Below are 25,335 nucleotides of genomic sequence, written 5' to 3' on the forward strand. Positions count from 1 at the left end.
GTTTAAAGTTCCTACAACGTTTACTTTCAGTCGAGGGATGTGCTAAACGTTAGCCAGTCTTAATTGTGTACAATAATATTTCCAATTTATGTATGATGAATAAAATTATCTTCAGGTATAACACGAGAAAGTTTGACGAGCTGCCATTCCAGCACTACCACCTTCTAAAAGAAGACCCAGAAGCCTTTGCCAACAAACCTTACTTCACCCAACTAAATTGGATCCACGATAAGCTCGCGGCTACTGATTGTGGCCTTTTTCTCGAAGACATAGCACTTGTACACATAGATCCTTTACCAGAACATCTAGACATCCTTAAAGAAGTTTTCGAGACCCATTCTTATGCGCTAGATTACGACCATAGACAATTCTTCGGGCTTCTCAGAACTACGATGGAGAAAAGACATCGCGATGGGATTGACATAGACAGCGATATAGTCCAAGAATGGATGAAATCGATCTTCGAACCTCCAGTACCAACCTTCTACCCGGCGAACGAAGAATTCTGGAAAGTTATAGAGAATAGAGAGAAGCGTGATTTGTCTATGGTGGAAGGTTTTGATAGCAAGTCCTATAATTTGATAGTGAGGTTCGACACGAGAGGTAAATTTGTGGCTACGGTGTCAACAGAACGGGAAGAGATTTGTGTGTGGGATGTTATGAAGTAAGTTCATTTTTGTTTTACTCTGAGATTCACTAGGGGGACTTTTTAAATATGGGTATTTATGGGTATAGCGGACTGGCCTGACGGTTACCATATAGGTAATTTTTATTCTATGCATTTTAATTTGGGTACTAGACTTCGAAGAAGACATTTTAGATTTAATTTTGGTACCTTCACATATTATGTATTCATTATTTTTTAATTTTATTACTTTAAGTACTTATGCAATTTTTTTTGACACCTAATGTGGCCAGTTCTTTTTCAAGTACTGTACACGCGACAAAAGTTAAGAAACTTGCCAATTACTGTAACAATTTGGTCCTGTGCTATACAGGTGCAAAGTCATGCGTATTACACCATAATTAATACTAAAAATTACTGTAAAATTAGTGTAGTAGTATCTACACTAGTATCAATTATGGTTTAATACGCAGATAAATACTACTACACTAATTTTACAGTAATTTTTAAGTATCTATTATGTTGTAACACGCAGGACTCTTGTGTCTTATAAGAAGAGTTACAAGCTTTTGAAAAATTCGATTAAATAGATGGAAAAATTGTTTTTCAGATGTAAGTTAGTCAGAAAAATTGTGGGAATAACGCATCCCATTAACCTAGTTCCAATCGATGAGTATCGGTGTGTGGTGCTCTGCAGAAGGGAACTGAAGGTTTATGATCTAGACCAGGTAATAATAAGTAACACCCGATACATTTGTTTTGAATGCGCAAATTTTTATGTTTGCCATATTGAATAAAAAGGTAAGGTTTCGGCTTACCTTTCTTGGGGACCGAGTTCGAACCTCGGCACGCACCTCTAAATAATGACGTCGGTAATGGGTTGCTGTTGATGATGATGATATATCTTGCGGAAAAGTATTTTTGACGATTGCGACAGATTAGATCTTCGATACTTTTCGACTGTGAGATGGTGATAACAAAAATACCTGGCTAAGTTTGTTGTGGGCTCTTTTTAGACGAGGGCGCGTTTGGAACCGTCCCACCTTCAGTTTTAAGTTAACGAATGCAGAAATCACCATCACCTAACATTAGTGTTAACATGTTAAATGTATGAACGCTTCATAAGTGCCTGTGATAAGGTCTACATGAATAAAACATTTCTGAGTTTGAATTTGAATTTGATACAGATGCTTATGGTCAATGTACGAAAGCTATCAGCTGTTTTCCTCTAGCAGCGGCTGAGCGCTAATTACACAATGTTCCTAAAAAGATTACCGAACATTTACAGGACAAAAACATATATCCTTATTAGGGATAAAGAACCCCCAAAAAATATAAAATCTGCTGTGGTAATCTGAAGCGGTAATAGCGCATTGGGTATAAGCTCGACTTCACTTTCGGGGGGGAGAGTTCGAATCCCAACTGGGAGTCAAACCTTCGAAAGGAAAGCCGGAGTCCTTCACACAGCTATTGCTTTAATGATAACTTATTCGCAGGGTAAATACGTAGTCGCGCTAAAAGGAGTAATGAACCAAAAGATGCCCTACTACGGCCTCCATGACCCGAAGCATCTGGTTGCGCTCTCCAGAAACAGGATGTACGTCAACCTCATGAACATCGAGACTGGTAGGTATTTAATTCTTAGCTATGTCCTATGCCCGTTTTCACTAACGCCGAACAAGGCAATCCCTAAATAAAGTAATGCATAATCTAAGGAGATCCCTAGGCATACTTTAACCATTTACCAATAGTTATCGGCCGAGCGTTGGTGAAACGTTTGTTATCTACATACATCGCCTCATTAGGCATTCAGCTTAGTGCAAACGAGGATTATACCTTTAACTTTATTTACGGAAAGATATGTAGCAGTATTTCTACGTATTCTTAATGAGACTGCACTGAGTCTGATTTTCTTCTGTATTCTTAATATTAACTTATTGCACCGCGTGAACTACAATTTATATGGTATCGAACGAGTGCCATCTAGGGACAGTACGTTTTCCCAGTGTTGTATTAGACGGTGCTCCTGCTGAACTGTCTCCCCTTTTTTTCTAATTCTATGGTGGCCTTTCAGAGATCGGTACTAACTACTAAGCGATAAGGACGCCTTTTGTATTCTACTTCTATTTTCTGTATATCTATTAGGTACGACTTTTCGACTGTAACAATATTAATATTCGAATCAAAAAAGAACTTGTAGTGCAGTTTACTAGGCTACATACAATTAGTTATTAATTCAAGGGTAATTGTAGATCATTGTACTAGATTAAATCTTAAAAAAAAAAACTTAATGCGGTGTACAAATAATAATAAAAAACTTAACTGGAAAATGTCACACTTGGCTCTATGTCCTTCTATAGGAAATCTCTCCTTAACTCGGGCGGTACAACTATGAATTTATTAAATTAGTCAGTCAGTAAGCCCGTTACCCCGTGACCAAGGTCTGCTTGTTTAAACTGATTCGATAAGATGCCATATATTCACTTGACCGCGATCTTATTGAACATGAGGTTCAAAGGGCAATGGAGATTTTGTATGGAGCCGGGCTTACCTAGAGTCCGCCACTTTGGTTTTATTTCAAAATCGCATTTAAGGATAATTCTTTCAAAAACAGATACAACTTAAATATTACATTTCGAAGATATAAGCTTCCAAAGTTGTATATTCATTAAAACAAGTATGTATTTAAAAAAAAAATTAAATAAACCTTCGAAATGTGACACTTTACAATTTTACTTTACAAAGTTTTTGTTTAGGATTATTTTTTGTTATTGGATGTTAACCATCTGTTTTTGAAAGAATTATCCGTTTTTATTTTAGAAGAAAAAAAAGTTCAAAAAGGTTTTTATATCTTCGAAATGTGAAACTTATTCGACGATTTTTTTTCCAAGACTATTTTTCGGTTGTATCTGTATTTGGAAGAAATATACGTGAATGCTATTTTGAAATAAAATCAAGATGGCGGACTGTAGTTAAGCCAAAATCTTCAATGCCCTTTCCACAGCAGTGTATGAAATTCGACAAGGGGTAACGAGTCTTCTGAAACAATCTCTTAACCTATTTTACTAACTAAACTTTGAACCACTTGGCCTGATTAGAAGTTCCATAATACTAGCATATGTTTATTGTTACAGGTGACTGTGTGACGACGTTCAAAGCAGGAGAAGACAGGTTCCTAAATTCACTTCTCGTATCTGGCGATGGAAGGTAACCGTCAACCGTATTGAAATAAACTATTATGTAAACATCATTTTGATCATCCCCATACTTTGCCCCCCCCCACTTTTGATAATGGAGCTAATTCTTAATATAGTGATATCCATTTCCAAGAATAGAACTATATTAAATGATATAGAATAAGGAAGTGCCAACCATAACAAGTTCATTAAACTTGTCATTTAAATTATGTGTGTTAGATCCGTTTAAATATAATTAATCGATTCCACGTATGACACTAGTAATATTATTAAGCCAAAAATCTTAGTAGATACCAATAACACAAGCTACGCTTACTTTGGGGCTAGATGGCGAGTGTCTAGTGTATTGTCGTAGTATAATTATATCTATATATCTTATTTATTGTTTAAAAATTAATATACAACATAATTTTCTGCAATTCCTTATGTGTGCTCTCTAAATCAATTTGTTTTTTTTCCCAGGGTGTTAGTCTGCGGTGATGAGACTCAGAAACCGTTTCCTCTACTAGTGTGGTCGTTGACCTCGAGGAAACTGCTCTACGATCTCAGAATACCCCATCACGATTTCATCACCTCAAGGGCCGCAATTACATATGAAGGTATTTAATTGAATTTCTGGCATGATGACAGTCACAAAGAATCGCTATAATATTGTATTAATCTATTGATATGTGATTCTTTCTTACTAAGATTGTTATTAATTTTCAATAAATAAATCTGCAAAATCTACAGTGAATCTAGGTGGAACGGCGACGTCACGTCTATAGAAACATAAATTTGTAACGCTTGCAGGTACTTCGAAAATCGCTGCTTAAATCAAGAACAATTTTGTTTTTAAAAACTATCAGTTGCTCAGTTCTGTGCTATCAATACCAAAATCTTTCGTTATCGAACAAGTACTTTTTGTACAGCTCTAATTTACATATGACGTCGCGAGTGACATGGTGAGCGTTTTCGCGGGAAATATATTTTTTTAAATATACCCGTAATTAGCAATATACATCAACAAAACCTTTAATTTCTGAAGAAATAAGTTATTTTTTGGCTATAGTAGATATTTCCAAATATCATATACCATCATAGGGCAGTTTCCCATAATTTGTCATCATGGCTATTGTAGTTGAGAAACGAGATTTTTTTTTATTTATTGTACGGCCATGGATTCAAGTCCTTTAAGGTCTAAATATTAATTGTAATAATAATAATAATATTGTAATTGTGTCATAGATATAGCTGAAACTATATACAGCTATCTGTGGCAGAGCTCGTAAGGGAAAGTACTACGCCATGCTTATTTCCGTCGAAAAGCAGCATTGCTGTTATCTGGTTTTAAGGGATTGGTTGCTGGTGTAATTTCAGGCACTAAAGGCTTAACACCTACGCTTGGTTGATGAGATGATACTCAGAAGCGTTGCATTTAAAAAAAGCAACGCTTCTGATGGCCGCTATAGCTGAAGCTATGACGCTAAGTACGTCAATTATTACTAGAAATAAAAAAAAATTGAATGAACTTCCAAAAGATCGTCCCTGTATAGGAATGTTGAAAGCTGGAACAATTTTTTTCCCTTTATTCTGAAACGTAGGTGGAAAGAAAACGGTTCTAGAAAACTTTGAACAGTCGAAGATATGGTATATTCCAAAATGTGTTCCCTCAGGTTCCTACGTCTGCGTAGTTTCGCGCGAACTAGACGAGCCGAGTCCGAACTTCATTGTGGTATACGACCTCCAGTCGGGCACTTTGTTCAAGAAGTGGAAACCTGGCTGCGATACTGTCGCCCTGGCGATCAGCTCTGTCGACGGATGTGTGGTTTCTGGCCTTGCTGACACTAGGATACTAGTCTGGGATTTAGTTACAGGTGAGTGCAGCTCATCATCTCAAGGTGATAAGTTTGAAAAATTTAAACGTTTCATGGATAAAATAGTCGTATGTAACGCACGAAGCATTTTTTTTTTCTTTTTACAATAACAATCCAATGCATTTGCGTAAGAATCCCAAATTTTGAAAAATCTCACGTGAGATTGGGGGATGGGGGAGGGGTTTGAATAAAATGTCACGACAAGGGGGAGGGAAAAAAAAACAGAACAAAAAAAAAACACCTAACGTAATTTATGGACGCCCCCTGTGGTAATGACAAGTACCTACCCAATTTTATTAGTAAATTATGACAGCTGTCAAAAAGTTAAATGACTAGAGATTCGCATGGCAATGCGACGCACTTTTTGGCAGTTTTCTTTTTTAAACCAAAATAATAATAATAATAATAATAAATATACTACGACAATGGACACATCGCCATCCAGCCCCAAAGTAAGCGTAGCTTGTGTTATGGGTACTTAGATGACAGATGAATATTTTTATGAATAATATACATAAATACTTAGAATATTCATACAAACACCCAGACACTGAAAAACATTCATGCTCATCACACAAACATTTTCAGTAGTGGAAATAACGAACAGACACAAATAATGTGTCATACCACACGCTCGGCATTATTACAGAGCCTGCTATGGAAAGGTCAAGTACGTAAATACGTAAAGGTTTAGCGGTTTCTAATATTGTACTGAAATTAATTTTACACCTAGGGGACGCATCTGAAAAAAATCGGTTTTGAACCTTTATTACGGCTCAGCATTAAGTCTTTTTAAGCACACTAGAGCGCATCAAGAGCGAACCATAGATTATAAATACAAAACTTATGTTTATATTTAATCCAAAAGGTAGATAGATGAAAAAATATTTCAACATAATTAAAGAAATGGACATAATAAATTTGGTAATAGACTAATTATCGGACAACCAAGTTTTAGCCGATATTATTTTTGAGATTTGAGATTTTTGTACAATTAAATCACCGGAATGAGCCCGCAGACTTTAAAGTGTACACTGTCAAACCTTATAGCTAACTTCACCGTGTCGGTTTTTTGTGACGGTGTGCGCGCGCATCGTAAAAATTTACTCTCATAATTTTCCCCCAACGCGCCAAAAGAAGTATAACTTAAATGATATTCATTTCTGAAAAATACAAAACTTTTGATTTCCAGGCAACTGTAGGTTAACTTTACGAGGTCACGTGGCAGCGCCATCTCTGTTGCGGCTGTCAAAGTCTGGTGGAGTGCTTTTGTCCACCGACCACACGTGCAAGGACCTATCTGTCAGATTGTGGGACCTACACACAGGTAATTCTAATTACATACCTACAAAACAGTACCAAATACTAAGTAATCACGGTCGTGAAATTTAGAAAAATCATTTACATTCACTATAACATGTGATGAGGCCTTTTTGCGGCAATAAAAACAATCAGTCGATTACCTTGGTTAAAAAAAAACCCGTGCTGATAAAGAATAGACAGGCGGTGATGTCGTCATATCTCTTTCGCACTATTCCAAGTTTAAAAACTTTCAGATATTATGCGAATGAGATAGCTAGATATAGCCCACCTTTCATAAAACTTCTAGAATAATGGAAGCTTATGTAACTCTATTAATTTTACTCGGGATGGAGACAGAATGACAGTTCAACGTTTTTGTGAAAAATAAAATCGTGTCGTCTTTAGTATTATCCTCACAATTTTCCATATTTTAATTACTAACGTATAAACCTTCCCTAGACTCCCTATATTTATATGTATCACAGAATTAAAAACATACAGAATTCGTGTACACGACTAAAATCGAAGCATCAAACCACTCCACTTTAATGTTTCTCGAACAGGCGGTTAGTCATTTTATTCATTTAGCAATCGACAGTAATTTTTTTACCATGTTCTAAACGTTCACCATAAAATGAGGAAAAGTTTGTGAGCTAGCAACTTGAACACAATGCACTACATACAATAATGGCTGAATGAGGTTTCTGCATTTTCTTAGTTCTATGATACAAACAGCTTATTTAATGGCGCGAGTTACAACTAGATAGGTTTGTGACTTTGGAGTTTCGAATTTTACAGTTCATATGTGCCTCGGATAGCTAATAAGCCGACAGCTTACCGATGTTGAAACAGCTAGGCTTGTTTATTTCGCATACTTTCACAGTATTATGTACTATGGGATCTTGCTGTGGGGAAAAGCTGCAGATATTGAAAGTATATTTATACTACAGAAAAGAGCCGTACGATCAATATATAAACTTGGATCACGCGAATCGCTTCGTGAAAAATTTAAACAAATAGGTATTCTTACAGTAGCTTCGCAATATATTTATAATAATATAGTCTTTGTGAGACAAAACATTACTCTTTATAAACAAAAAGCTGAAATTAACAATCGACTTACCAGAAACGGACATAAATTAGTGATATCTGCATATCGTCTGCGAAAGGTGCAGCACTCCTTTGTGGGGTTGAGTATACGCTTTCACAACATGATTCCTAAGAAAATTCTTAACCTACCAATGCATACATTTAAAAAATGTGTAAAAACGCATCTAGTACAGCGAGGTTACTGTACTAGATACATTTAATATACCTAAATTTAATATACATTTGATGAATTACTCAATGACAAGGTAGATTGGAAGCAGCCAGCCTCGCTCTCATCTCCCGCAAGATAGAAAAATGATTGTAAATGTTGAAGTTGGAATAGAGCAACTACTGAGTTTCTTGCCGGCTCTTCTCGGTAGAATCTGCTTTCCGAACCGGTGGTAGAGTCACTACAAATATACTTTCACTTTTCAAAAGTAAGATAACTTGAAATAAATGAATTTGAATTTGACAGTCCCGGGAATTATCATTGATAATAATTGTCATTAACTAAAAAAAATGTAGTTCGACTCCCAATGGATCCAATTGGAGCAAGTTGACAAGCTTGACAGTGGGATACTAAGCATGCGTAAAAGCAATTAAATTTTAGGTATCGTACAAGCTGAGAGCACTATAGGGTTTTTCCTTTGTTTACAGGATCCCTTTTTCTGTTAAGGATACCTGATAATTTTTCCTTTCATTATAATGCAATGTTTTTGGTCCTTCGATCCGAATTGATTTAACATTTCTGATTACAGGCAAACTAATAGCGGTGTACACGCCGCCGGAGAGAATAACATCCTGCGAGGTGCTTCTCGGCGGATCAGTGATAGCTTTAGCCTTGGAGAACTACAGGGAGATACTCTGCGTCAAATTGCACGGCCCGTCCGTAGATTCGGTTAAGAACGGGAAGGAATGCGAGTTTGACGAAACAGGTGAGTTTACAGCTTAAACTCACTTTAACTAAATACGCTCGCTCGGTTTATTGGAAGCAACCAACTTAAATTTTTCTAGAGAGAGAGATTATCATGTCTCACAAGTTAGAAAAATGGAAAAAAGGAACAGCCGAGTTTCTTGCCTTCTCTGTAGTATGGCTTCCGGTAACAAATTATACAAAACTGACTTGACGTTTCAAATCTGCGTATGGAGAAAGCCTACTTAAAATAAAAGAATTTTGAGAATTCGGAACAAGCCTTACAATTCCGCCGTCATCCTCACTTACATATTCGTTCAATTAGTGCACTTTGGTGTTTCCATATTTTCTTTTTTTTTAAAACCATCACCTTTTGTACTGTACCAAAAAAAAAACAAACAAAAATAGAAGTTAGTTATATTGATGTAGACTGTTATTCTTAATCATACTTTATCCCATCAGGGTACGGCCAGGAGGAGAATGAGGGGAAGACCTTCGATGTGAGGGGAACAGAGAACACCTGATAAAGATCCCGTAGGTTTAAGCGTGTTAGCAATAATCTGTGGTTATGTGTCATAATTATTATTATAATAAAATAGTTTTATTAATATTGTGTTCGTAGCTTTTAAAACAAAACGTTCTGAAGTTCTTTTACAAGCTTTTTACTGACTTGCTTATTCGATTGTAGCTAATCGGTTGTCAAAAAGAAGAGATATATTTTTTTGAATTAAAAATCCAGCATAAAATTTACACATTAAGGGCCGATTTCACCTACTTGTGTAATAAAAAACAAACAAATTTTTTGGTCGTTTAGAACCACAGAGTAATGTAAGAGTGTGTATTTCGCCTGATGCTAAATTTATCGATGGTCTGTCAAATGTATGTCATAAAACGTAAATTATGATAACATCCCTGTTGTTTTTGACGCCCCTTTGGCTGATGCCTTGTTGCGACTTTATTGGTAAAATTGGCCCTAATTATCTCCTCTTGTTAACCGTAGATTCAACCATCAAATAAAAATAAATGACAAGTGAAAAAGGTAATGGTGGCAATTCTGTTATACACAATTCTCTAAACTTAACTAAATTGACACCTATGTAAGTAGTGCTGTCTTTATTACATTAAGTATATCCGCTGGAAAAGGATAGTACTCTTTTTGGCCATGTCATTTACGTTATTTAGTTTGTTATTTAAGACTTATGTACTACAGAATTGGCACTAATGCTCCATGTGAGAAGGGAGACAAACTCAGATTTCGTAGGAAAAGGATGAATTCTCACTGACCGTTATTTTAAAATGCTTGTTTTAACTTATTGTTTTTCTCAAAATAAAAAGGTGGATTTTTTTATTTGCCTATTTAATTTAAGAACGTTTTGTTTAAAGGCGACGTAACTTCGATTGATACAAACATAAATGTAAGGAAACAATTTAAATGGTAATTTGTGCATTGTGTGCTGGTAACACAATGATTTAAGGGGGCAGGCCTCAAAGTTTTGTTATACGGGGCGCCACTGGTAAATGTGCTACAGCATGTGGAAATCCTTAATACAATTTTATGAGAACTTCAGAATATGTTCACTAAAAACTACTATATCTGGTTAATCAGGGGGTGGATAAGCGAATTCTTTAAGAACCACATTTGCGGCCCTTAAGCTATGCAGATGTGTGTATCATTAAATATCAGGCGACCTGCTTGCTTGTTTGCCTACTCTTTACACATTTTTATAGAGTTCTGATCATCAGAATTTTCACCCCAACTGTTAGCAACAAATAAATAAGTACTCTTAAATCGACTAATTCTTTTTTTTAGTTACTTCTAAGTCAACTAAGGATCATGATTTTGATCGATTAATTTATCTACTTAGTTACTCCATATTTTGGTATGTTAGCACATCACTAGTGGCGCTCTATATTAAGTTTTGAACGTAATGTAATAATGAATACATCAAGTTATTTATTCAATACGCTTATTGTTTTATTAGTCGATTCACAAAGACATTTTAAAGTTTTCTTGAACAATTTTTATCGTACAAATTCTCATGTTTGACCAAATTATTACTGCTATTATCTAATAGCCTGTTAAAGTAAAAGAATGACTTGACGAATCTTTCGTCATTAAACGGGTTAAATAATATGTATATTCCTGTTCTTAACCCTCTTTTATGTAAAGTACTTTTTTGTTTAAAGTACGTATATGTTAAGAAATAATAAATACCTACCTATATGAAGGTAACATGATGAAAGTTTATTTTATGTGTGATTTAAACTCTATTTTGAAACGTACTATACACTAAAAAAAAAAATTTTTTAGAAAATATTTTTGTCTAATAATCGGTAACATATTAAGTATACCTTACCATATACGGTAACTTACCTTTTATACCAGGAGGATTTTGAACTTGATTTATATAGAGAGACATAAATCAATATTTCGAGGTTGAAGTCAGCCCAATATTTTTTTAGATCTGGGAAAAAAAATTGTTTTACGGTTGTAAATTTTCGGTCATACGTGAGAATTGACTTATTATTTACTTGCTCAATTATTATTTATTTCTTTTTGAGGCCTAGAGGGTACAAAGATAAGTGTGGATCCAACTGATGTAATGGTACCAATTCTGTTGTACCTACTCATACGTAAATCTCTCTAAACTGAAGTATCTCTAAATTGACAGATCTGGAAAAAGTTCTATCCTTTTCCATAAGGAATATTGTGAAAAGGGACGCACTACTTTTAGACCCGTCATTTGAGTTTACGTAGAAATTTGTGTGCAACAGAGTGGGCACCAATGTCGTGGCGTAAGTTTCTAGAATTTTTCCCATATTAAAACAATGTCAAAGTAACATTGTCTCATTTTTATGCTGTGTTTATAATTTGTTTTAATGATTGTAAAAGCGAACTAAAAGTGCCCCGAGGCAAATTCTTCCACGTCATACCTGATTTTGGTGGTACACATCCACATGTGTACCACCAAAATCAGGTGTGTGTGTGTGTCTTTTCTACGTTTTTTCCTTTTACGCCATTGGTTGCCTGGAAGAAATCGCTATGTAGCGATAAGGCCACCAAATTGTACTCTCTTGATTGTATTTATATCTTTGTAACTACTTTTTGTTTCTTTGGTGTACAATAAAAGTGTATTCATTCATTCATTCATGTGTGAGCAAAGCATATATTGGGGCAAACGGAAAAATGCTACAAACTTCCCACTATACCTACTACCACTATATTTTACTGCCACTTAAGAAAAGCCCTTAGGAAAAATAAATATAAACCTTTATTAAGTGTATAAGATTTAATAGATTAACCAAAAGGAGACGGTCCATTTTCGTGTCGTGACATTTAGTTTTAACAATATCTCTTACATTTGCTACACTAATTTAACACTACTAATAAACGTGATTTTAAATGCTTGAAACTAAAAAAAATATTGGCTTTATATTTCTCAACCATTGTTAATACGATACCAGTCGTCAAAACAAACCAAAGAGTCGAATAAGAGCGGCAATGAATTAGAATGCTTCCTGATTGGCTGATAAGTGGCCAACGCTAATCCACTATTGGCTAAAATGCGCAATTTATCTAATAGTGGAACAGTATCACAATCGACGCACTAAATTAATGATTTAAGGTAATCAGAGTGAGGCGAATATCGCGTGGGTTTCTGGACGGAAGTCGATTGTTCAAAGAAATACAAACTGTAAACGAATTGTAGCTCGGTTTGTGCTAAACTCAAGTATCGGGGATAAACTACTTTATAAAAGCTACCTTGGATCTTTGGATTCTTATTTTGCTACTTAAAACGAGAGTAAAACTTGGCAAATTCATAGCGAGTTATTTCTCTATTGAGGAAATAAACGGGGCAAGTCGTATCAGTTTTAACAGAGCTTTAATAACATCAACTCTGTTGCAAACAAAATTTCTCGAAAGTATCATTAACAGCTCTAAAAATTGTTTTGTTTTGTTGTGTTTTTTAGCTATGTTACACGCCGTGTGGGTCTAATTTTAGTTTTTGGACACTCGTACTACTGCGTATCGAATACAGCACCAAAACGACGTCAATCAGTTGGAATTACAGACGATGTGGCAGTTGCCTGTCCAGGAGTTTGGTGAATGGTTCTAAAGGACCTTTCACACGATTCGATTATGGCGATACCATTAATCAAATATTCGTACCGCCGTATCTCGACATGCCTACGTCCTCACTAACATTTTTGGACAGTCTCCTTTTTAACAAAAAAATTGCGCCCAAATAAGAATTATCTAATATTAATTAATAAATTTAAAAAAAAACGTTAATGTTTTTGATCTATTACGCTTATTAATTAAATTATAATAATTATTAATTGTATTAAAATTAATTCTCTGTAATGTTAATGTACCTACCTACCTAATAGAATTAAATTGGATTTGCGCTTTTCAACCCGTGAAGTGACGTAATGTGAGGAATCTGTCAAGAAAATACTGAAATTAATTGAAAATTGTACTTAATAACATTATTGATTTATCGTATTTGAAATGCATTATATCCGAATTATTATAATCGTTGCAAATCTTAGAATATCTTTTTAATGCAAATTTATCAAATAACAGTTCAATCCATTGTTTTTTAATAAATGTTGTCATCATCTCAAAGGAAGATCCTTCAGATAGCGATTATTGCTCATTTTGTTTTACACAAAGATGAAGCTAAGCAAAATAGACACTTAAAATAGTTATAGACCTTTCCAAAAATTTCTGATAATTTTCGAGTAAATAAGTCCTTTTTGATTATAATTTAATTAGCACGAATTTGACAGCTTTCCTCGCTTTTCAGCTTTTCAAGGAGTTAATCAAACGTTATTCGCGTCACCAAATAGGACGCGGGCGGTCTTACTCGTATCCAATGCTTCAAGTTAGCAAACATTTTAATAAGATATGAACATGTAGAGTTGTGTACCTACCTATAACCTAGTTAAATAAGTATTTATGTAAAACGTACTTTATTTTTCTTGTGCGGTATTTTTATTTTTTTCAACACGTACACGGTTTTTGCAGAAGTAGCAGAAAAGAAGAAAATAACATAGAAAAAACACTCTTAAAGTGGCACTATATGTAAATTAGCAAAGATGAGTTGTTCTTTCCACTCAGATTCTAACAACTCATTCTACTATCTCCTCCTTTTTAATTATAACATTAGGTATTCAAATGCTAATCACATAAATTACTCAAATAAAAGTGCAAGTTATTTGCATATACCCCTAAATTCTTTAACATAACAGTCTTTACTATAAACATTTATTTACTTAACTTACACTAACTAAGCTATAGTTTTTCTCGTATATTGTATGTTACTGTTCGGATAGATAAACTCAAAAATTATCTATTATTCTATTTTACTTTATTTTATTTCAGCCTCCATTTATGTATAAACTAACGTAACGTCTGAGTTTTTCCTTAAAGAATTAGTTTCAGTTAAATAACCATAGCATTATATAAACGTTAGTGTTAATCTTTCTAATACCAATTCAAAGAATAGTCTATATACAACACCACCGTGAAAATGGCCGCCAACACTAGCAGATTAATTAAATGACCTCTGTGATCCTATTTAGTGAAGAAATCACCTACCATAACCAGAGAGAGCTCACAAACAAAGTTTATCATTTAAGATCACTTAGGGCTGTCAAATTAATTGACTTTAAAAACTTTATAATATTGTACATTCGTTTGAAAACTAACTTAGCACATGAAATTAGACAGCAACATTTTGAATAATAGTCAAAGTTACATCACAAGTTTGAGATTCCATTTTACGTGTTTAGTAGTCTAGTCGACAAGTTGAAAAAATTATGTGCGATAGCTCATTGGATCCGGAATGACGTCTAGAAAAATGTGCCAAAAGCGTGTATTAGAGCACAAAAAAATGCAAAAGTTATAAACAATTAAAGATGAAAAGAAAATGGCATTTCGTTTTTAGCCAATATTTAATAAACTATTAATACTTAAGAAATTTCAGGAGGAGGAAATTTCCAATAAAAAACTCCTGACTCCCGGAACTCTATCTCCATTATTGAAATACCTTAGCTACCTAAATATGACGCACCAAGATTACCTTTAAGTTTAAATAACTGTATTCTTCTTAATAATAATTTATTTTATCGATTTATTAAGTACAGAGATGTTAAATAAATTCACTTGAACTTGCATTCTGCGTACATTTATTTGTCAATTTAAAGTGGAGATTTCAAATAACATTTGGCTCTTCAAAATAACAAATGTCCGTTAGCTCAAATGTATGTAGGTAATTTCTTAACTTACCTTAGTAGCATCTTAACAAGATACTTAGTTATTTTTTTAATTAATTAATGTTAATCTGCACAACAGGCAAGCTTCTATTCGCTGTGACATTATCACTGTTAACTGTAACTTGTAATGTGTCAAAATAACTTGCATAATACAATCATAAATTGCACTGTTAAGCCGGGCCCTGAATAAGACTGTTGTTTTCAAATTAAACTTATTTCAATGATTACTTTCAAATTCAGAACAACTATCTTTAAACGTGATTAGCTAGTAAAGTCAAGCCAATGAGAAAGAGATCTATGTATGTTAAAAACTTACACTTTTTGTAAATATAGTTAAAGCCCACGAACCTACATTGGAGCAGTGTGGTGGGTCTTAAAACTTTTTTTTTTCTCTCTATGTTAAATCTTGGCTGCAATATCAACGGATGGTAAATGATGATACACCATCCGGTGAGATTGCATTGCATTATCATCTTAGACTGTAGTCTGAGATAATAACGGGCTCACCTATTTTATTAAACCTCATACCCCTTATCGGTTTCTACTACGCGACATCAGACCGGAACGCTAAATCGCTTAGCGTCTTTGTTGGTAGGGTGGTATCTTGCCGCGGCCGAAACCGAAGCTCCCAACAGAAGAAATTTCCTTAGCTCTATCTCATATTAAAATTCAAATCTTTATTTGCATGATTGCAGGTTAACAAATTTGATCTTATAATAAAACATAACATGTTCCGTGCTACAATCTGCCATTCTATGGCATGCAAATTATAATAACACCTTAATTTTAAAATTATTTTTCCAATTTATATAAATATCAGAAAATTAATGTATCAAAACTGTGAAATTAAATGACAATGTCAAAATTAAATAATATTAAGTAAACCAAAATATAAACCTAGAAACACAGTAATATAAACCTTAAATTTTAGATATTCGTCTACTGACGAAGCATAAGCCATTGAGTAATTTTAATTTAAATAATTTCAATTTCAATTCATAAGTAATTTCAATTTTTAAAGCGAAGGTATATGCCAATTAATGAGTATCCAGAGCTAAGAATGATGATGACACTTTCCAGCTTTCAATTTTATTGAGCAGATGCCAGTGACGAGTGTGATGATCTAGCACATTCTAGTTTTTCATTTTAGTTTTTCTACATTCTATATCTCTTCTCGCTGGCTTAGCTTAAGTTACATTGTACATAACAGTTTCGAAAGCAAAACTGTATAAGTTATTAATATATAATAACGTAGTTGACCTACTAATATAACCTATTTACCTATCTACCTAAATTGTACTATGCGCATAAAACATACCTATTTTTGTCAAGTCTTTTGCACAAAAATCTCTTAACAAAATTGGCCGGGTCTAAAAATAGAGCTATCCTATTCAACGGGCAACATTCTGAAAATGACAGCACTATTTTTAGACCTGTCAATTTAGTTACGTTTAGAGAATTGTAAACAAAAGTATTGGCGCCACTATCATTAACTTTAACGTTTTGTTACGCTTAGAGTATTTCTACCCAATGGTTTTATAGCGATTTATTTCTATTGTAATGTGATGCACAAAAACTTATCATAAAAAGACCAAACTTTTCTAAAAATATTTAATGTCGTCTTTCCTCTGCATTTTTGTTATACCTATAATTATTAAGTAATTGTAAGTACCTATCTTAAAGTCCTTCTAATTACTGAGCCTTTAAGACTAAAGTGTGCAAAAAGTAAAACAGCATTTTCCGAACCGCTGAACTCCTTAATCTTCTGAACTATACTCATACATACCTACTTATAAGTAACACTTAACCTGACTAAGTACTTACAGACCAAAAAAGCTCTAGTGAGTTTAGCTTTAACACACGTTTAGATTGATGTGCTTTTTCTTGCTAAGCTTCTCATTTAGAGTTGAGAGCACGTAACTCACTCAGAGGGAATTAACTCTTTATTTTTTAGTTTTAGTTTGTATTCCAAAATCTAAAAATCTATAAAGCGTATTTTGACTTTGCTCAAACTTTACGACGGTTCGTGTAAAATTAAATTTATACACATTTCTTTGCTCAAAAGCTCAAATTCGTCCACACTTTACCTCATGCTTGTAAAATAATAAAGATTACAGAATTTGCGACTTTATAGTGAGCTATATTAGGAAAATTTTGCTTTGACGATGCGGTGTTTCGATACTCGAAAGCTACTCTACGATTGCGAGCTAGCAAATCTTTAGCTATGTATGCTTTACACAGCACACAAAACACAGAAATTTGCCTCGGTTTAAGTCGTGGTCAAACTTAGCAATGTCAAAGTAGATCTAGGATATATTGAAAGAGAATTTGCGTGCAAAGGAGTTAAGTCACTATGCGCCACTACTGTATGTAGTAATTAAGTTCAGAGTTCGGATAATGCCTTCAAAAAATTTTGCATGTCTTTATTCGTAGTGTTATGTACCTACATAAGTGAATGTAGTTCCAACAGGCTGGTCCCTGTATTGATATTCTATACCTCATAAGTACCCAATATTTTACGATTGCGTAGACATAAATTTAAAAATTAAAATTACGTCTAAATTATTGCCGTGGCGATGTATTCAATTGAATTGTTAAAATTATTTATGTATTCCGGAATATCGATGTCCTGATTAAAATTATCTTAATTATACGTTTTGTGTTTAATTTCCACTAGCTGACCTGTGCAACTTCGTTGCAACAAAGCGGTTACTACCGGAAAACACAAATAAAATGTCATTTTCTAAAATTGAAACCTAGCTAGATTGATTTATCATCCCCGAAACCCAGGGGGTTTCGGGGTTGATAAATCAATATATACTAAATTTCATGAAAATCGTTGGAGCCGATTCCGAGATTCGAATTATATACATATATATATATATATATATATTTATCGATAAAACACGAATATAAAGTCATTTTATAAAAATGAATCCTAGCTAGATCGATTTACTGCCCCCGAAACCTCGTGTATACTAAATTTCATCAAAATCGTTGGAGCCGATTCCGAGATTCCAATTATATATATAGGTATATACAAGAATTGCTCGTTTAAAGATATAAGATAAGTCATGTAATGCTTACTATTTTTAAGCAAGGGCAAAGAAGTAGAGGTAGACGATAAGATGGGATGCATGGATTTTGTGAAAGAGGATAAGCATTTCAAAAAATTACGCTATCCAAATTTAGATATTTAATGTTGAGTTACAGAGACAGTAGATAATGTAGATACCCCTTAAGCCTGTGAAGTTTTATTTCGGATTTCATTTACACGTTCATGTCGGTTTATTTTTAACCGACGTGACGTCAGAAAATAAAAGGCTATTTATGTGACATTGCTGTTATATAACATTCGGCTATTATAACTAAGGTATTGTTGCAAAACTACGCACAATTTTTTTTTTATATAATGGACTGACTTTGTTATAAAACTAAAAAGCAAGAAAAAAAACATTTTCTACGACATTTTAAGTCGGTCAATTAAATGTAGAAAATTACTGGTACTTTCCGTGCTACCATATAAAAAGGAATACGAAGTATGTGATCAATAAGTATATAGTAGTAAATTTCAACATTTTACTTGGCACCATATTTATTTCTTGTTTTTTTTTAGTTGTATTATTCGGTTCTTTTGTGTCAATCGACAGCACGAGCATTCGGGGTTTAGGAGATTTCTACTACTTCATTCATCCACGGTAGACCGTCCTGGCGCAGTGGCGACCGTAGCGAAGAGAAGTGCAATGTCTGGTAGTAACATTGCAACAATGCTGTTTAGCGGCAGAAATAAACATGTCGATAGTACTTTCCCTATTTATTTGTGCCGTTGTATATGTATCTCTGTGAATAACAATGAATGAATTAATTAATTAATGAATATACTTTTATTGCACACCACAAAAAGTACATAAAAAAAGAAGTGTAACAAAACAACTTATACAATTTGGCGGCGTTATCGCTTCAATAGTTTGGTAGTGCAAATATACATATACCCATAAAATAAATATATCATTACTTAAATAAATATATATAATATATATAAAAAAAATTAGTGTATTCATTAATTCCCGGACGAACACTGTCATTAAAAGCTTACCAGACAGCTGGTAACATGTCGAGCATAAGTTAACACGTTACGATCAAATTCGCGCCGCCATGTGTCTTATCGTTGTGGTACGACTTCACGTAGAAACTAATTAGGGGCGTAGATTTAATATTACAGCTATACCTAATACTCCAGGTTTCCAACACGTTAATCCACTACCATCTTAGACTGCACAATCAGTTACCACTGCTGGCCAGTGGCCTCCTCTGTCATAAGAGAAATAGTTTTTAGAGCCTAAACCCGCTAAGATGCTCCAACAGAGGATAGGAGGATATGTAGAAATCTCAGGCATGCAGGTTTCCTCACAATGTTTTCCTTCACTGTTGAAGGAAGTGCTATTTTAATTATTTATAAAACACATGACGCCCGAACTCGGCCCCCCGAAAGTGAGGTTGAGCTCCTAATACTACAATATAATACAAACCGGAAATAAAATAAAAGAAAGATATCTTGTTTTTTTTTATTACTTTAAATTACACATACATAATTACAGAAAATAATACAACTACTAATAGCCACGCTTAATTTAGCAGGATTGGAATAGACCTTTCTTGCGCATTATTTCGAACTCCTTCTCAGCGTCGTACGTCCTGGGAACAAAAATAAATGTTAAATTTAACCGTTTGAAAGTAGATCCAAACTGCTGTGTTTCCTACAAAACTAGACTAGGCAAAAATTCGTCTACATATTTAGGCATTAATGTCTGATAGCCCAGTGGGTGGGACTTCGACTTCACTTTCGTGGGGCCGAGTTCGATTCCCAGTAAGCGCACCTCTAACTTTTCTAAGCTATGGGCGTTTTAAGGAAATTAAAATTCAACGTTAAAGGCAAACATCGGAAGGAAACCTGCATGCTTAAGAGTTCTGCATAACTTTCTCAAAGGCGTGTGAAGTCCACCAAACCGCACTGGGCCAGCGTGGTGGATTACGGCCTTAACTCCTACTCATTGTGGGAGGAGACTCGCGCCCTGTTCTGAACCGGTAATGGGTAGATATGTTGAATTCTACCAATGTGGTGCCGTGAGGTGACGGTAGGTCAGAGAACACAATTGTCTCCTCGCTTCCACTTCCTGTGGGTGTCGTAACAAACGACTAAGGTAATATAATGGAGAACGTGCAGTGGCGTCCTCTATCCTGTCTATCCGTCTCTTTTAATATCCTTGCACCCTCGAAGCTTTAGTTTTAAGTTTACGAATATGGCTATCGCCATCATATGACTACCATGTTCACATTTCTCATGTAATGAACGCATCATAAGTGCCATCTATGGGCCTACTTGAATAAAGATATTTATGACTTTGACTTTGACTATCATCTAGAAATTAATTAAAGAATATACAGAACCCTCATTCAGCCATTATTGTATGTAGAGCATTGAGTCCAAAAACATCTATGGGCCTACTTGAATAAAGATATTTATGACTTTGACTTTGACTATCATCTAGAAATTAATTAAAGAATATACAGAACCCTCATTCAGCCATTATTGTATGTAGTGCATTGTGTCCAAAAACAATGAAAATGCGCCGCGCACGTCACTATTTACACCCGCGGAATGTTGCTAGCTCACAAACCATTTTTTCCATTTTCACATTTTATGTTGAACGCTTAGAACAATAGAGGTAAAATAATTACCGTGCATCTGGATTAGTCCAGCAGCGTTCTATTATAATTTAGCGAGCCATTTTCCGTGAAAAGTTTCGGGTTAAAAAAACGTTGTGAAACATTCCTAAAAAATCTCCATAATGTTCTCAAAGGTGTGTGAAATGTAATAATCTGCTCTTGGCTAGTGTTTACAGCTTAACCCCTCCTTTGAGAGAATGGGTTGATGATGACGCTAACACATCACAATGCACAAAAGAACAGAGACACTTTAAAAGCATATTGAGTGGCTACCATTTACACAGTTTTTTGTATTTTTTGCAATATTTTACTCACCTATAGAACTCTGCGTAACGCTTCTTGCGGGGGTTGCCGAGCAGCTGCTTGGTGAGGAAGCCAGCGAAGCCAGACAGTGCTAGTGCAATTATCAGGTTGCGCTTAATCACTTTGTTGAGGAGCCCTCGCATTTCAGGCTTTGCCATTGTTGACACAGCTTTGTCGGCCATCTTAAATTGAAATTTTTTTTGTATTTGTTATCAGTGGTAGGAATGCGCTTTTCTTGCTCAATAAATGTCAAAATAAAGTGGTTGGAACTTCAGCCTCCCTTTCAGGGTGTGCAAGTTTGATTCACAACACGAGTCCTCTAACTTTGAACTTTTCTGAGTTAGGTATATTTTTGAAATTTAAAATATCTCTTTTTTTAACGGTGAATGAAACATTTTGAGGAAACCTGCCTGAGAGTTCTCCATGTTTTCAAAGGTGTGCGAAGTCTACCCATCCATACTTTGTCAGCGAGGTGGACTGTCTAAACTGTCTGTCTGTCCTCATTCTTTTATGAACGCTTCATAAGTGCCTGTGATAGGCACTGAACACATGAATAAAGAAATTTTGAATTTGAATTTGAATTTGGAGACCCAGGCCTTTTAGTGGGCTGGTAATGGGTTGATAATGATGAAAAAAACTGGTTTACTGTAGCTCCAAAGACAAAAAGCAGTTTATTAATAATATTGAGTTTAAGCTTTATTTATTTTATAATTGTAGCTCAGATAATAGTTATTCTTCTGGGCAATATTATATATGGTATTGATTTGTGCTATGCAGGGCTAGCACACGCTGGAGATAAGAATTGTAACACAAACGTCCACCTGCTAAAGCACGGGAAAATGGCATAGGAGACATTTACCCATGTTTATTATTACACATATATTATTTGGATATTATTTCCAATTGTACGCCAATGCTCTGAGAGTTCATAAAGCTGACGATACGTTTTTATCCTTTCCACTGGGAGATAATTGTCTCCTGCCCACGCTAGCAGCCGTGCAGTGCATTTACAAATGTAGGCAAGAAGATATCGAACTGTTAGTATTCATCTTATTACCAGTAACTGTTACTGTCAATTATTTAACACCAACATGATAATGGAAAACAAAATCTGAAAAATTTCTTCAAAGGCAGCAAACAAAATTTACTAGGTACCTATGATCTATTACAGGCACTTGTAATTTTTGTAAAATTAGGTAGGTAATAAATTCAGGTAGTCTACCTACCTGAATTTATGCACTAAAATCTTTGAAATCAATATAACTTTATATTTTCTAAATAACTAATTCATAGTAGTATAAAATAGTCAAATAGGGTTATCTTTTCTTATCAGATTTAAAAATGAGAACGTGCACGTTTTTTTAAGAAGTTCAAATATAAAATTAATATTCTTCACTTTACAGCGATGTAGTAAAAACAAAAGCATTACATCCGTCTAAATAATAAAAAACAATACCTTCCTACTACGATTTTATTGACGTTATTACATAACACAGTTTCGGACGTAAGGTTCAAAATTAAATACCCAATGTTATAAAAACTTAAATAGGATCTCATAGAAATACATAATAATTTATTCCTACACTAGAAATACTTACGTTTAAATAATTTTAGGTTTTCAAATCGAGGTGGTCACAAAATCACAGCAAGTATATCGCTAAGTAAGTTTTCGACGATAAAATTTAAGTTTAGAATGACATTTCACGATGCGCAAAAATTCTTCATTGGCAGCTTTAGCATCGATTTTGATTTCAACCAATAACAAAGCAGAATTCGTTTTTAGTCCCCAATTTAGTAGTTGCATAGGTAAAAAATAGGATAAAAATCAATGAGGATAGAAACACTCTGCTTAAGATCCTGAAATAATCAAATTTTATAAAATTAAATCAACATGATCGCCACGGTTTGTAAATCTTCATAAATTATGAAGTTGAAGTCTTCCTTTTGGCAAAAATAAAAGCCCAAGAAGGATATTAACATGATTAATTAGTGATATTACAAGACCATGTATTATAAAAAGTATTTATTGCTTAGTGGTTAAGGTTTTTGCCTCCGTTTTCGAAGTATACCGTGATGGCATGGCGTACGGCATACTTCTATTCTGAGAGGAGACTCGTACCCTGTAGTTGGCACAAGCGTTTCTATGGCGCTATCCTTGGAATGAACCATTCTCGAGCGCTAATAAGACCATTCAACAAAAGGGCCGCCTCTGAGGCATTAGCACTCAATAGAAAAAACCTATGCATACTAGTGGGAGCGCTTACGGGGCACTGTGGGCTTAATAGACACATGTTCAACCTATAGCTGCAGGACACAGATCTATGTAAGGAGGCTGCGGAGACGCCGCTGCATTTGATCTGTTCCTGCCCCGTGCTGATGCATAAACGCAGCACTCTTTTGGGGAAACACATAATGCAACCAGTGGATGCTAAATTTCTTCCAGCAAGGAAAGTGCTGCTTTTCCTGAAGGCGACCAACGCTTGCTGGGAGATCTAGACAGCGGCGTCACAATAGATCGTAGCCGGTCGACGTGACACCAGGGATCAGACGAACCTGAGCCGCAAGCAGAAGAAGAAGAAAGATGGCGCTATCCTAGGCCGGGTCGTAATGCCATGATAACATCGATATAAATCTTGAAGTATAATCTCGTTCTCGTTGTATAATAATAAATTTACAAAATTTAATTGTACAATAAATGCTTAATTTGGTCGCATACAAATCTTTTGGGAGGACTTGAAATAGTGCATTTATAGTTTGGGCCGAGAATAGAACTATCATGCCTCTTTAGATCAGACTGATTTGAGCAACCACGCCTTAAAGGAAACACAAAAAAATCCAATCCAAGGCCAAATAATAAAACAGGGTACGATTCTTGATATTCTGTACACCTAAGAACAATGTAATGTAATGTTGTTTCTTAGGTTTATTCATTGTCTATGACATTGATTGTCTTTTATCAGAGAGCTATTACCGAATTTGTTCCCTCGATTGTCTCGCGACTTGGTAACGTGTCGTATCCATTTTTTTTATCTTATCAACTCGTTTCTATAAAAACGGTACAATAATTATACATTTATGTACTATGTACTTAATAAAGTTATGACGTCACCACGAATATCACATATGACAGTTTCCCCAAAATATAACTTTAAAAAAATTCTTCATCTTAATAACATTTTGTTATCGGTTGAAATAGATTTCTTTTGTGAGTTTGAGGTAAAAATAAACAAACAGATTTTTTTATTCATTTATTAATAAACTAACTTTACAAATTTAATAATAGCAGAACAATAATATTCCTTATTTCTTTTCATTCATAATAATATGATAATAATTCACCATGACTCATCGTACTTTATGAATATAATTATATGATTTAAAAAATAATGAACGACAGGGAAAGCAACTTACAGAAAAAATAATGCACATTTAAAAAAGTATAGTTGCAACTTCATGATTCCCGCGGCAACAAAATATACAGGCTTTATCATTGACCTAAGCGCCGCGGCGCTTCGGCCTCACCGTGGAGCGCCGGGGCACGCAAGCGGCATCTAACAACACGTACTAGAAAAAATATTACAATAACGTAAAGTTAAATTTTATTGTATCAATTCTTTATTTATTCACTATTTCTGCGATCTATTTACATTTTTTTATTAAATGTTTACATACCAAAACTATATGCTATCTCAATGTGTGGTGTGATCCCTAGCCTATATTTATAGTGTTTAAAGTATTTGTATTTCTCTTTTTATAGATATATATAATTGTATAATATAGATATTTTTATCAGCATAAATTACTATCATTAGTCGAAAAAAAACAAACTAAAGGATAACTATACACCCAATATACACAACTAATTCTTAGGAGCCCATTCACTATATTTATATGGTACAAGCTTGCGAGTCATACTTTATATTACAGAACAAGGCTTTATATACCTACAGGAGCCTATTGAAGGACACAGCAGGGCAACTCCATATATACAATGCCACATATCTGCTACTCCAAAAAAAGATGAAAAAAGAAAACAATTAC

The 25,335-nt window shown here is 34.5% G+C and overlaps 2 protein-coding genes across 4 annotated transcripts in view; one reads left to right on the plus strand and one right to left on the minus strand.

Annotated features, from left to right (window-relative positions):
* LOC120637328 (NACHT and WD repeat domain-containing protein 2) overlaps positions 1-9,964 on the plus strand; it is a 73,252-nt gene extending 63,288 nt beyond the window's left edge. For both annotated transcript variants that reach the window (XM_039909125.1, XM_039909133.1), the window contains exons 17-25: positions 116-664; positions 1,236-1,353; positions 2,122-2,251; positions 3,760-3,832; positions 4,285-4,421; positions 5,478-5,678; positions 6,871-7,005; positions 8,828-9,004; positions 9,445-9,964. In XM_039909125.1, the coding sequence (XP_039765059.1) occupies positions 116-664; positions 1,236-1,353; positions 2,122-2,251; positions 3,760-3,832; positions 4,285-4,421; positions 5,478-5,678; positions 6,871-7,005; positions 8,828-9,004; positions 9,445-9,506 (1,582 nt within the window). In that variant the 3' untranslated portion in view covers positions 9,507-9,964. The remainder of the gene's footprint in view (positions 1-115; positions 665-1,235; positions 1,354-2,121; positions 2,252-3,759; positions 3,833-4,284; positions 4,422-5,477; positions 5,679-6,870; positions 7,006-8,827; positions 9,005-9,444) is intronic.
* A 9,849-nt stretch (positions 9,965-19,813) lies between these two features.
* Positions 19,814-23,018, minus strand: LOC120637342 (cytochrome c oxidase subunit 6C-like). Of its 2 annotated transcripts, none has more exons than XM_039909145.1 (3): positions 22,893-23,018; positions 21,307-21,476; positions 19,814-19,959 (listed from the first exon to the last, which is right to left on the minus strand). In XM_039909145.1, the coding sequence occupies exons 2-3, from the start codon at positions 21,474-21,476 to the stop codon at positions 19,896-19,898; spliced, it is 234 nt and encodes a 77-aa protein (XP_039765079.1). In that variant the 5' UTR covers positions 22,893-23,018; the 3' UTR covers positions 19,814-19,895. The 2 variants fall into 2 exon arrangements, with proteins under 2 accessions (XP_039765079.1, XP_039765089.1); XM_039909155.1 differs by lacking the exon at positions 22,893-23,018 and adding an exon at positions 22,751-22,850.
* Positions 23,019-25,335: the final 2,317 nt, after the last annotated feature.

This window comes from Pararge aegeria, chromosome 1 (genome assembly GCF_905163445.1).
Source record: "Pararge aegeria chromosome 1, ilParAegt1.1, whole genome shotgun sequence".
Taxonomy (NCBI): domain Eukaryota; kingdom Metazoa; phylum Arthropoda; class Insecta; order Lepidoptera; family Nymphalidae; genus Pararge; species Pararge aegeria.